The sequence below is a fragment of the Paroedura picta genome, chromosome 3 (genome assembly GCF_049243985.1).
Source record: "Paroedura picta isolate Pp20150507F chromosome 3, Ppicta_v3.0, whole genome shotgun sequence".
Lineage (NCBI taxonomy): Eukaryota > Metazoa > Chordata > Lepidosauria > Squamata > Gekkonidae > Paroedura > Paroedura picta.
Window position 1 is genome coordinate 54,592,290 of NC_135371.1, and position 14,822 is coordinate 54,607,111.

A 14,822-nucleotide genomic window follows, 5' to 3' on the forward strand; every position below is an offset into this window, starting at 1 on the left:
AAATGTTAAAGTTAACAATTGCATGAGACCTCAAGCCAGCTTCCAGCCAGTACCATGGCTGTAATCCAGAAAACACCCCCTTACCTGTTAGTTTATAGCAGTGGTAAGAACTGAACCAAGATATTTATTTTCAGCATGGAAAAGCCCTTCAGGGCTTTTGTAATGGTTGTTATATGCCTGAGCACTAAAAGTGCTTTATAAATGCTATTACCATCAATTCCTGACATCTCTAGGACCGTTTACACACTGGGAACTTCACTGCCCCAGCTTCCATGCAGGAGCACAACTGGGGGGGGGGGGGCGGATGAGGTGCACCAAGCCAAATGCGACCTCATGTGGGTGAAGGAAGAGATGAGGCAACCTGCCATGACTAAAATTCCAACCTGCAGCCCACCATGAAACCTCCAGTGCATAAACAGTCTAGGAAAACCTTTCTAGTAATGCCTTCCTGACATGTTAAGAGGGAAGATGATTTGATAGCTAGATTTCATACCACCACTGGTAGCAATGAAAAATTGTTCACAGAGTACCAAATCAGTGTTTGCATTGCAATAGAGACTTTGAACAATCCTCTAGCAGCCTTTGTAGAAGAATATGGACAACTTCTCAGTTGTTCAATGCCATATTTCTACTACAAGACATCATTCTCCAAGATCTGCAACCACTGGCAAAGACAAAAATTACATTTAAGTCCCATTGGAAGTTTGTGAGATTATGTAACCACAACATTTTCAAAGAGATTTTAACTGCAGCCAAATTTATTTGTATTGGGTAACTTTTACATGGAAGAGAACAAGTGTATTTCAACAATCTACAGTTCTTACAAAGAGCTGGAAACATCTTGCCAAACCTCTGAATAGATCTTCCTTAGTAGGAGAAACAAACCAAGTACAAAACAGCTTATAAAAAACCAAGAATGTCTACAAAATTTGTAAGGTTCATTGATATAGTACATTGACTAACTTGCTAGAAAACTTCAAAAAGGCACTTTCAAATAACAGGAATAAAAACGGAACATTTACAATTTAAAGCTCAAGCTCAATTTCCTTTTCGCTTTAGTTAAAAAAATAGTAATTGCATTGAAACATTTACTGTACTGAAGAACGAGACTTTCATTGGCCACAGTCCTTCATACTTACATGCAATTGCTACTGATTTCAAGAGGTCTATGTAACAGCAGGATTACCATCAGAACAATGTAAGAAATACTGTCATGGAAAAATTCTGTTCTTAGTTATACATTCTTTTCATCTGACTGTCAGCCGGATTGATGGCTCACAACGAGGGCTGAATAATGTGTGCGAAAAGCAATGCTACGATTTTTTTAAACATTCCACCAAGCACCAAGTTAGTGATGTAATGTAGGCTCAGCAACAGATCTAAAACCAGACAGTATGCTAGCTGCACTGTACTACCTCCTTTCACTTTGATGTCTACAAGACATTTAAGGAACACTTCTTCAGCAGTAAAGTTTGTAACGCACATTAAGGAAAAATAAAGTTTCAAAAGACTTCTCTTTCTAACACATGAAAATCTATAAACATATTTGTTACCAGAAGTATTACCTGTATCAAGGCTCCCCCATTCACCCTTTTTTATTTCACACTAAACTCCTTAGGATGGAAATGTCTTTCACATTATTTTTAATAGGAAATCTTTCTTATCTTACATTACTATTATGCGGACAGAATATATAAGGCAAAGGGGTGCACAAAGAGCCATGCTCACATCAAAAATAGTCATTTTACATGTGGCTTGTGTCATGGCAAAACAACAGGAAGAATGATGACCATCAAAGTGATATAAAGGCTACAGTGACTCTTCTCAAAGAGTTTTCTGCACAGATGGAGAAATGCAGGCATTACAGCTTTGTAACTCTAGAAGCAATCTGCAATAAAGAATAACATGCCCTAAAATAGGAATGTACAAAGATTTGTTTTATTCTCTCTACTCCCTCTCCCCCAGCCAACCAAATAGGTCTATTAGCAGTTTTTGGCTTCCTTGGTACCTGACAGAGTTCTGTACTTGAATGCCTTCACATGGAGCAATACAGGAATGATAACTATGTGGGCCATAAATTATGCAGGACAGTTATTTCCGTATTCTTTCATTTCCACTGATTTCCGAAGTACTTTTAAAAAATGCTTAACAGGATAACACTTTTTAGTTTATGCACCCTAAATTTTAAGAGACTGTATAAATCAGTACAACAAACAAAAGGCAAAGGGAAGATAAGACGGTTGCTTTATGCTTAAATTTTATCTTGAATGTAAAAAATTACTACTGCAGTTTTTATGAGACTGACATATAAAAGAGGCTAAGAACATAGCTCTATGCTTCTTTTAAGCGCCAAGAACAGAAGCCGTTTTTTAAAAGCTCTTTAGAATAATGAAAATGTTAGCCAACTATACAAGCACAAGGTTTAAAACAATTTGTATACCTCATCAACCATGGAGACATACCTCAAAAGTGTTCTACATGTTAAACATCTCTGTTTTTTTTTAAATACACATAGGCATTTCCCAATTTTAGGCAGTTTTCCAAGCCCATTTAACATTAAAAATCTTCTGATATACTTTCAGTAATTTACTACATAATTTGGTCTCAATATTTAACAAACAAAAAAAATACCATTTCACCTATGCTTACTGTAAAGTCCCTGATTCCATGTGCCCAATTTCTTAACTTTATTCAGTTAAGTTTGATAGTCGGCTATAGCAATCAACAGAAGTATGTAGGTACATTATTTTGTAAAACACAGGTTTTAGTGTTTTAAAAATATTATTCCTCAGGCTTGTTCTTCATGGATTATAACACTTAATTTGAAGGTTATCTTCCATCTGAAACATTTCTGTTGGCATACATGTTGTAGAACACAAAGCATGTGCAAGGTAGCTCTTATATTGCAATGGTACAAGATAGATATTCAAATTTTTCATGGTTACTGGCTCCAGAATCCAAGCAAGTCTAAGAGAGCTGATAATTTTCAGAGGAAAAACTGATTCTTCTCAAATGGCTGGAAAAATTATTTTGTGTACAACATAAATGTAACAATAGTTTTTCCTAAAATAACAAAACCCTAGATAATGTTTTCATTTAACAATTTTTTTCAATGTTATTCAAAACATTTTGCTTTTGGTATACTTTTATCTGAAAGATAAAAAATTTCTTGCAAGGATAAAAACTGAAATGCTAGTCAAGCATCAAGAAAAGAACAAGAAAATTCACATGGTTGACATTAAAATTCAGAAAAGCTTACAGTGAAATGAACAACCACATAAAAGCTACACAGGGGACAAAAATACAGAAAAATTACACATCAAATCTTCAACATTCTTTGCTAAAGGCTAAACATTCTATCAAACAATATTTCTATTTGAAGTTATTTTATGACAGTAGTCCAAACCAAACACACAAACCAAAAACCCCCCTCCCACCCCCCACAATACCCAGCTTTACACAGAGTTTGCAGTGACATACCTCTCACTTTCTCTGACTGGCACAATTATGATTGCTACTCATCTGTTCACAAAAATTTCCTTTTACTGAACCTCAAAAGATTGCAGGATATATCTGTGATATCTATTTGGAATTATTTGTGCTTTCATCTCTTTCTAATGCCAAATATCTATTTTACTTTTATAAGGTGTAGGTAAATCCAAGTGGAGGATATATTTTTCCCTTTTCTGGTACTCAAGGCATTTTTTAAAAACTACCATCTCTTGGTGAGTGCTCTCCCCCCCCCTTTACCAGAGCAGTATTTTAAGACAGTATGCCTCAAGATGGATTCAGTTTGAAGACATCTGTGCAGTTACAGAGCAGGTGGTCCACTTAATAAGAAGGCTTTGGAGGGTCCATGTATGCTGGATTATAAGGTGGCTGAACTGTTGGATGGGAAACTCCAGCACCTGTTGGAAAACAAGATAATATATCAAAAAAATATATATATATATACATACACACACACACACACACACACACACACACACACACACACACACACACACACACACACACACACACACTCCTGAGCTTGCTGTACAATATACTATCTTACAATTTCATGAAGTTTTCCTTTATGGCTTGTATTTTCACATTCAAAGCAGATAAGACAATGACAGGTAAGATTCATGACAGTCCTTCCCAGATTTTTGCAACTGTGCCAGGGCCCAATTCTTACTGGAGTTGGATGATAAAGGTGATGAAATTTGCCTTTCCCAACATTCTATCCAATTTTCCTCATTGGATCTGATACCCCTAATACTATTAGAGACCTTTAAAGAAAAGGGGAAAGAGAGACTGGTGCCAATCCCCCCCCCCCCTAACTTTCAAGACTAATAACAGCAAAAGGATTAAATTAATGAAACTGGACAGAGTTAGGCAGGTTAAAACCACCTCTCCCTACATGGTCCAATTCTAATTGGGACACCATATAACTGTAATGGCCAAACGGAAAAAATACATTTGGGTGATGGATGATCTTCTTTGTTGTATAGCTTGACCCCTTCAGAGAAAAATAAACTTATTTAAGAACTCAGGAAGCATTCCCACCTTGATCTGCAAGATCTTCCAAGGAAATTGTATCCTTATCAAGAAGCAAGTATTCAGATGTAACCAACTGCCATAATAAATGGACTCAAAGTGACTTGTAAATATCTACCAAAATACTTTCAGAAATTAGATTATTTCTAGTTCTGTGGGGTGCAACAGTGACAAATAGCACAAGTTACAAATCAATTAAAAACACATCTAATCACAAAGACTCATGGGAATGATTCAATACAGGGCTAATATTCCTAACAATGGGGGCGGGGGAAGCTTGAGCTCATAACTGTTTGAGTTTTTGCTTGCTGAACACCTTTTAAGTTCCAGTTTCTACAACTGTGCTCTTCCCTATGTGCACTTTTAAAATATCTTCAGTGCAAGGAAACCTTGTTTCCCAGCTATCCTAAGCCTGTAGAGTCCAATGTTCAGGACATAGAAAAAGGGAACGTATGAAGGAGATGAAGATCTTCCTGGGGCTGCCAGGAGGAGGGGACAGAAGATGTGACAAATTTATAAGGAAGAAGTTGTCTGAGGAAGGATTTAATGTCAATTGACCAGTGGGATTAGTTCCATTCTTATCTGACCAGGTATGGGGCGCAGTGAAGATGGTGACATTGCCATAATGAGACGACCAGGGGCAAGGAAAGATGACCTTTTCGTAAATCCTATCAGAAAGGAGTCTGGGCTGCTGGGGAGGCACTGGGCAGATAAAGAGAAGATGCCTGCAATCCAATGCTCAGTCTGTTGTCTTCCTAGGACAGTGCAGAAGCTGTGCAGGAGACAGGCAATCAGGGGAAAGAGGGTACATATATGTTCTTAGGGTGCATAATGGGGAGTGGGGGGAATTAGTATTTTCCAATTTCCATGATGCACAATAGTGAAATTGAACTAATTTAACACATCAATTTAAACAGAGAAAATGGGATCATAAAGAATAAACAAGATCAGGAAATTACATCAATTACAACATTGCTGGTGGCTAAAAGGAAAACAGTTCAATTTCAGTGAAATGAATGACTCTTCTCAGTAAGCACTTGCTGTTTGGGGATGGGGAATTGTGGGATTTTAATGACAATAATAAATACTCTACCATGGAGCCACAACAATTCCTCAGAAGTGCAAAGGGACCCAAGAAGGCAAATAAATTTACAGAACAGCAGTTCTCAACTTGGGGGTCACAACCACCTCTCCTGTGACGCTGGCCTCCTCAGTGCTGCCTCGGTAAGCTCCAAGGTGGCGCGGACGAGGCCAGTGCTATGCCGCCACCCTTCTATCCACCTCCGCCACTGCTCCATGCCCCCTACAGTGAGAGTGCCACCAACAGCTGCACATGTGCGCTGCCACATGTGCACATGCATACTGCCATATGTGTGCATGCGCACCGCTGAGTGAGTGCGCATGCCGCCTGTTGTAGGGGTCACAGGTCGGTGGTGGTTGAAAACCGCTGTTGCAGAAGCAGTGTGTGTTTATGTGTACACAGAAATAATTGGTATGGGATTGGTTAAATTGCTTTTTAATTTAAAGAGCAAGCATGAACAATCTTTTTTTTTAAATCTACAACAAATGTATGTTGAACAGTTAAAGGAAGACCTCAACGTGTGGCAGAAGAGCTTTATATAAGTAAACCATTACAATTAATAGCTATGTGCTTCCTTTTTTTGTCACCAGGTCATTTAAGGAAGGAAAAATGGTTTCAGATGCTTTCCTTGAACAGTTTTGGTCCTCTTACCTGCCATTGTTTCGTGGTAGGCTGGTGGTCCTGCAGGCTGCATGGGGTAAGGAGGAGGGTATTGTGTCGGGTAGGGTGCTGCTGGCACTCCAGGCTGTGGCTGCACTGGCACAGGACTATATCCTGCATGGTAACCTCCATGGTAGCTTGGTGCTATCCCGGGCTGCTGGGGATATGGCAGTTGCACCACAGTAGTGGCGGTCGTAGTTGTGACAATAGCTGCAAAAATACAAGGAGTCAGGAAGGCCTGCAAATTATAAAGGATGAACGTTCTAAAAAACATTTGCTCCCATTTTCATTTTTTTCACTTGAATTTTTAGAAGATCAGTTTATTTGTACCCTGCCTTATTATTATTATTATTATTATTATTATTATTATTATTATTATTATTATTATTATTATTATTATTTAATTTTTAGACCGCCCTTCTCCAAATAGGTCTCAGGGCGGTTTACAGCATAAATAGTTAAAACACAATAAAATCCCCATAAAACCCCCAATTAACAAGAATTTTACTACTTGAAAGAATCTCAAAGCAACTTACAATTGCTTTCCCTTCCTCTGGCCACAATAGATATCCTGCGAAGCAGCTGAGAGAGCTCTGAGAGAACAGTGACTGGCCCAAGGTCACCCCACTGGGTGCATGAGGAGGAGTGAGGAATTAAGCCCAGATCTCTAGATTAGGGGCTGCTGCTCTTAAGCACTACACTGTGGGCTCTAGTTTTTATCAACTTAGCAGCAGAGAAAGTGAAGCACCTCAGAATCTAAAAAAACAGCCTGCAGTCCTAGGCAGAATTACTCCAGTCTAGATCCAATGAGAATACACTACCCCTTGCAGAGTTAATCTCCCTTCACACCAAGTCATAAATTCTTCAAAACTTCCTAACCCTAAATTTAAATCACTGATTTTAAAATTCTATATGTTACTTGGTTAGTTTGTTCTCATGTATATTAGAAGCAAGGGCTAATAGTTGTAACTTATAGTCAGATAAAAAGAGCATATCCTTGATGCTTTATAGCATTATTCATTATTACAGAACTAAGCAAACTGCAGAGTTGCCTTCAGATAGTTGAAGAACGTAAGAGGATGAAGTGACAACCAGGTAGGTACAATCAACAATCCTTAGCAGTATACAGAATTACATCTCCTGGAGCCAATGGGACTGTGATAACTTGTCAGTGATATTACGTGTTCTACCATATTTGTGATTCTCTTCTCAATGGCTCTTTATCTTAACAACTCTTTATCTCATCTCAATTTATATAAAAAGGACCATAAATCTAGTTTTTGGAAATTGAAAGTTTTGACATGTATGTACTGCTTGTTAATACCAAGATGTAGTTTTAAAGCTTTAATAATAAATCAAAAGCTTGTACTTTTAAACAATAATTAATATTAAAAACTGATTTAAAGAAATTAAAACTCTTTGAAATTGGACTCACTTCTTAACTTACTTATAACTTCTAGGCCAGGGGCAGTCAAACTGCAGCCCTCCAGATGTCCATGGATTACAATTCCCATGACCCCCGCCAACGTTCACTGGCAGGGGCTCATGGGAATTGTAGTCCATGGACATCTGGAGGGCTGCAGTTTGACTACCCCTGTTCAAGGCCAACTGGCAAAATAACTGCCTGCTATCCCCGCCCCCCTCTTCTAACATGAAACACAGGATTCTCATCATTTGAGAAATGGAACAGAAAACCTTATTTAATGACCAAGGAAACTTTATGAATATGATGGGAACATGGTGAAGGTAGGCATGCTATAAGATTATACTGGACCCTGAAATAATGTTTGGCCCCAGGTCATAGAATGAAGTGTACTACTTTGGACCGCAGCTAAGGGAATATCTTTTTCTGAGTTTCCTTATATTAATAATTTCCTGTAAATGAAAATTAGCACAGAATGCAAAGGATTAGGACAGAAACTCTTTCTCCGAATGGCTGTTTATCTCCAGGAAGTTGTCATATGAGACACCATTCAAAATATGAGTCTTCACACCTGCAATCTGAAAGGTTACAGCCTTTTCTATCAACTTGTTGTTCAGTGTGGCTAGACTCAGCTTTCTTAGGGCCTTTCCGCACAAGGAACAATGTTGCCAATTAGTTCCACAAAGCGGAAACGCTATTTTAAATAGTGGAATCTCGGCGTTCCGCATACCTTCATTTGTAGTGGAATCCAGTAGCGTTTCATTCGTTCCCCACAGGTTTCCAGTCTCACAAAAATCGCTAAAAAGGAAGCGATTTTTTTCTGTGCTTGTTCCCGCCCCTGGCCGTCAATCAAACGAACAGCCAATGGACAGTTGTTATCATGCTCCAGAAAAGCCCCTTTCCCTTTAAGCACAGGTTAAAAAAAATATATAACACGTTGCAACGAATATGCCTTGATTCTTCCTAACGTAGAGATCCATCTAGCTGGTGTGTGAGCTAGTGAGTCATCGTTACCATGCTCCCCTGAGTGAAAAAAAAATCCTCCCCCCGCACAGGTGCGATTTTCGGCCGAAAATAAAGGGAACTTGTAACAAGGGGCTGTATTGTGCTTGGGGACATAGGGGAGCTTTAAAGCACTTCTGCGGAGGGACTGTACCTGGAGAAGCCTCGCTTGGTGAATGAAGCCTCGCTGGTTCGTTGCTTTCCCCGCTCGCTCCAAGGGGGAAAAAAATGGTGATCGCTTCACCGGAAGTTCGGAGGAGAGAGCCAGGGGGAGAGACTTTGTTGCAGCCACTACATTGAGAACGCACAGGTCTTTTTCACGAGTGTTGCAGGTTGTTGGCAGGAGTGTAGCGATTTTCTGAGGGTGAATCCACTTTTCTGGATTCACCCGAAATTGCTACAACGAAGCGATTTTAGCGCTAGTGTTCCAGGACTGTTGCAGATTGTGTGCAACGTCATGCAGAACGGCAAATTAGTAGCGTTTACCATTTGTAAGCCTTCTGCTACATTAAACTCGTGCGGAATGGCCCTTAGAATTGGACAAAATGAGTTCTAAGACGTGATCTTGGAATTATGCATTACTTGAAATTTCCTTGTGTGTAAATTTCCTTTACTCTTCTAGTCTGACAATGACTCTCTTCCCTCTATTAGGCAAATCAGAAATGAAAGGGGAGCATCGGGCAGTACTCACGCCTTGGTGGAGGTGTCCTTCGGCATGCTTTATATAGGCAGCAACAGGAGCAGGTGAAACAAAGAATGACCGTCACAACAAACAGCACAAAGAGTGTGACTCCAATTGCTATAAAAGTCCCAGGGCTAAAGGACAAAAAGACATTTGTGATTTACTGTACTTCAGATAGATTCAAGTGGGAGGTGTGTTGGTCTGAAGCAGCACAACAAAACAAAATCAGAGTCCAGTGGCAACTTGAATAAATTGGTCTTAAAGGTGCCACTGGACTCTGATTTTGTTTTGTTGTACTACAGAGTTTTATAAATTAGGTATATACATCATTGGAAAATAGGTTGCTTTACTGCTCAACAGAACAGTGAATTAGGAATAATCTTCAATTAAAATAGTAAATAGCAAAAGAATATATAACAATTCCTTCTTAATCAAGTATCCAATGCAAATTGGATGTTACAAAATGTTACAAAAATGAAAAAGCACGAATAATAATTTTCAGTGGCAGTATAAAGTTCTTATTAGTCTTTTTTAGAGTACATTTTGAGAAAATGACTAAGACCATATGCATGAAAATGATAATTTCAGAAACACAAAATGGTTGTGTGTAAAAATGATATGCACTGTGCAAGGGGGAAAAGCCTGCAAAGAAACAGATATGGACACATTTGTATCAAAAACAAGGAAGAAGCTGACACACTGAGTTGCACAACTGAATTATTACAGAAACTGTTATACTTCTCTCGTCTATTTATTATCTCCAGACCCCCACTTATGTGTATCTTGTCCCCAGATATTACTGCTCCGTCAGCTCTATTAGTACCGTGGTGAGCCCAAGGTCACCCAGCTGGCTGCATATGGGAGAGCACAGAATCAAACCTGGCTCGCCAGATTAGAAGTCCGTACTTCTAACCACTACCAAGCTGGAAGAGTCTGAGGTATAATACATTAGCAGTAAGAATGAGGAAAGGCAGAGTCAGATGCTATGGAAGAGCACTAAAGAGAAACTAAACCCTTTCAGGACGGATCATGGTGCACAGCAGCTTCTGTCTTGTAGGCTGCAAAGGCAGGATATAAATGGAGGGAGAAGTGAAAATGACTCCAATGTTCAAGTTTAACATCAAGAAGAAGAGCTGTTTATGCACTGGACACTTCACTGCTCCAGCTCCCGTGCAGGAGCACAAATCGGGGGTGGATGAGGTGCACCAGGCCAAATGCTCCCCTCTGTGAGTGCAGGAAGAGGTGGGTTAACCTGCCATGACTAAAACTCCATCCTACAGCCTGGCATGAAACCTCCAGTGCATAAACGGTCAAAGTGATTTATAATCGCCTACCTTTCTTCTCCTCACAACAGACACCATGTGAGGTAGATGAGGCTGAGAGAGCTCTGAGAACTGTGACTAGCTAGCTGCATGTAGAAGAGCGGGGAATCAAACTCTGTTTTCCAGATTGGTGTAATGGCTAGGAGCGCGTACTTCTAATCTGGCAAGCTAGGTTTGATTCCTCCACATGCAGCCAGCTGGGTTACCTTGGGCTTGCCATAGCACTGATAAATCTGTTCTTCTTCAGATATGATGCCATCACTCGTAACCACTACACCAACCTGGTACAGCTATTAACTAGTAGACTAAGGGCAGTTCCACACATTGAAAAAAATAGCGTTATGCGAGCAAAATGTCGTAACACTAAAAAATAATGTGCAACCAGCCATTCCTCACCTGGCCCTCTTGTTTTTATCTGTCGCCTTCTCATGCTTCTTAGCAATCTGCATGCCAGCTTGAAATGGCAGAAGAGAGCAGCATGCTTTACATGCAACTCTTATCTGCCTATCAATCAAGCCAGGTAGCCAATCACCTTTCTCCATGTTTTAAAGGGCCCGCGATGGCAGCTAATTTTTTTTAAGTAAAACTTCTCCATTTAAATGCCTATGCATTTAAATGCATAGTGCTTTTTATAATGCCACCCATTATGGAATCATGAGCCTTGAATCTTTTAAAAATTAATCTCATTCCCAATTTTTTTGGGGGTGGGACTTTAGAGAGGCATGCTTTGTGTGTTTTGTTTTGTTTTGTTTTTTGCTTTGCCTGCACAATTGAACACCTATTCGTTGCTTCAGGTAGTGCTTAAAACAAATTAGAAAACCGCCCCCCCCGGAGAAGGGAGAGGGAGGTAGGTGCGAATTGAGGTGGAGATAGCGCTTCTTCGGCTCCACACATTTCCTTAACGTGTGGCTTGCTAGTTGCTCTCCTCTAGCTTGTGCTTTTTTGTTGGGGGAATCCACTTCAAACAATTCCCCAGCTAGTGCTTTAAAATGGAGGATGTAACTACTGGTTTGCTGCTTGGACGCTGGATGTTGGTGATGTTGTGCAAAATGCCAAAAATATGGCGTCTGCATGAGTATTTCACTATATTTATTGGGTGTGGAATGGCCCCATGATCTGAAATATATTACTTGCACAAATTACACAAATGTGCATACTTTTTTTTTTTTACTCTGAATTGTTTTTCATGGTATATTTTCCACAAATATACCATGGGGGGATCATTTGGGCATGAAACTGAGGTCACTGGGGGTAGGCAGGTAGTTGTGAGTTCTTGTATTGTGCAGGGGGTTAGACTAGATGACCATGGAGGTTCCTTCCAACTCTACGATTCTTTGAATTCATTTTGAATTCTGGTATCATAGCCTAGGGCAAAGGACTATGAAGGCACCAAGGTCTTAGGCAACAACTAGGAATATAACTCAGGTACACCATGATGTCCTTTTGTCTCTCTCCCCTCTTTTCCTCCCTATAACATTATTAATCAGTTTTCCAAGGAAGCTGGATGCCAAGCTTCTTTGCTGGAATTCCTGGTTCAAACTATTTCTAGTATAAGCACTCAGAATAACTACAGATAAACAAAATGAAGCATTTAAGGGGTTCTCTGTCACCAGTCAAGCCACTGCATTCAGCTCCTGCATTCTGAGCAAAAAAGAAGTCTATGCTGTATTAACGAGGCATTCAGTCACTGACCTTCCTTTTGCAGTTATACATTGGAAGCAAGCTAAATATTAGTGTTCAGCTTTGCACAGTGTTAAGAGGCTATTCAGAGCACTGATTCTTTGACTTCTAAACCAACAATTACTCATAAAAGCCAAGGGGTCATCTCCTTGAAACTGCAGTGGGCCATCTGGCAGCATCAGTATTGGCACACTAATTTCCGAAGCTCACAGAAAAGTAGAAAAAAGCACACCCACAAACATCTTGAACTCATCGAATGTTCTTTCCTATTCATGTAAACAAGTGTTTTATTCTGTTAGTAAGGAAAATTAAACATAAGATATATATATGAACAGCCTACTGCTACAGAGTGGCTAGTCAACCTCTCCTATGATTTTAAAAGAAGTGTTAACTCTTAGTGAAGTTGAGGGAATAAATATTAAAGCTGGGAGTTTCTTTATCAAAGTCTAGGATCATCATTACTACTATATGCAACTGTGATGCAAGCTGCATCTATTCACTTACTGTTCCCAACTTGTGCTTGACCTTTGAGGCCCAGTCATCAGCCCCACTATCAAGAAGCCACACCTTCAAAGGTGGGCCGTAGCCCAGTGACAGCTTTGCCAAGCACTACCACCCTGGCACTGTCAATTATCAGGGCTGGGGGAAGCCTCCATCTGAGAGCTTGGCAATTTCTGGTCTGTCTTGACTTCTTTACACTAGGGGTATTTTGGGGACCATCTATATAACATTTTTCTCTATTAATCTTGGTTCCAAGTTTCCTCCTGCTTCGCTGAGATATTTCACAATCCCAGTTTAATACAGTATTTTGAGAAATATCTCAGTCAAACTGCCTTTGGGCACCATGAAGTTGGAACGGTATATATTTTTGAGGTTCTGCTTGTGATGCTGGGTGACATTCTGATGCAAAGTTAATTCTAGTATATTTCCTGGAAAGGGTAGTCAGATCCTCAACTATAATGTAAGAGGAGTTTTAGAGTGACGGATTATGTGAGAAAGGTCAGGGCAAACAGTAGAGCATCCCCACATCTGAGCCCAGCAAACCCTGATTCATAGCTGGGAGTACAGTTGGTAAGAGAAAATGAGCCCCTCAGTTGTCACGAGTCCAAAGAAGGGAAGGTACTCCCTGCAGCAATCCCCCAAATAGCAGAGCTTCAGACCCTTTGTCCAGTAAAGAAGTAAACTTTACTGCGTATGACCATCTTTCAGTTTGTAAGTGTAGAGAGGTACCTGCCCCTCAGATTATGAAGAGTTGGGATATTCTACAGCAAATTAATTTTAGTTATGACTGTTTTTCTGTTGGTTTTCCTGTAAGCAATCCTACTATGAGTCTTTCTAGTAAATTGATTCCCTAACTATCTGTGCTTCCTGTTTACATTATACTTAAAGTAGAATTTGTTTTAGAAAGGAAAGAGTTTGACCCTCAGGAAAGAGAAACTCCCTTTGCATAAAAGACTACCATCAGTCCTTAGGCTGCTAACATACAAATACACTTTCAGTTGGGTAGCCATGCTGGTCCACCAGGAAGTGAGAGGGAAGAATCAGCAGGGGTAAGTGAAATATCTTTCTTTCTCACATACAGCTAACAGAGGTAAACCAGAGACCTTCTCTTCCAGTATGATGTAGGGAATATAATCTCCGGACTGGGACTCCTCAGTAGTGCTGATCCTATTTGCACTGAAATTTTCCAGACTAGTTAAAGTTTTCTCTTGTGAATCCCAGTCTTTTTAGAGCCTTGATTAAAACACCAAACCCATCTGGCAGCAACAAGAAACTGAAACCAGTAAGTGATTACAACACTATAGCAATGTACTAGTTCCCAGCTTTCATTTTTTCAAAAACTGATCTAGCCCTCTTGCAAAATTATAAAGAAAAAAAGGATATATGTTTCCTTTGTAATTGTTTAAGAAAAAGAGCCTGAGTTATACTTTAAAAAGAACAAGCCAGAAACTAACATACTGTTACAACATTACAGCAATCTAGCTACTATTGATTTTAAAAAAAAAACTTCAAATAATAGCCCCCTAGTTACACAAAGTTACAGGAGGATGAGACATGGAAAGTGTTTCGTGGTTGCAAATGCCTCTGTAATAACAACAGCTACAAGAGCTACAGAGAGGATCAACACCACGAGGTAGCAGTTCCTGCAGAACTAGAGTGAAGATACAACTCGGTTCAGTGGCACTTCTAGGGACAACCTGGGAAAGCTATACTCTCTTTACTGCTGGAATTCTTCTGCTTTAAAAGTGGTATGGAGAGCCAGATCCTGTTCAGATGCAAGAGGGGGCTCTTCCTCCCTCCTCACTGTGGGTCCTCAGCAGGAGCAAGAGGATCTCAGTGGCCAAATGGCTGCAACTTCCTCTGGGGACACCCTGTCATCTAGCTGTGCCCTCAGAAACACTGCTCATCAAACTTGCAAGTAGTAGACAA

The 14,822-nt window shown here is 39.9% G+C and overlaps 1 protein-coding gene across 3 annotated transcripts in view; it reads right to left on the bottom strand.

The window, feature by feature from the left end:
• Positions 1 to 740: 740 nt before the first annotated feature.
• SHISA5 (shisa family member 5) overlaps positions 741 to 14,822 on the bottom strand; it is a 47,700-nt gene continuing 33,618 nt past the window's right edge. For all 3 annotated transcript variants that reach the window (XM_077325745.1, XM_077325746.1, XM_077325747.1), the window contains 3 exons: positions 9,400 to 9,524; positions 6,275 to 6,493; positions 741 to 3,908 (listed from right to left, as the gene is read on the bottom strand). In XM_077325745.1, coding sequence (XP_077181860.1) covers positions 3,832 to 3,908; positions 6,275 to 6,493; positions 9,400 to 9,524 — 421 coding nt within the window. In that variant the 3' untranslated portion in view covers positions 741 to 3,831. The remainder of the gene's footprint in view (positions 3,909 to 6,274; positions 6,494 to 9,399; positions 9,525 to 14,822) is intronic.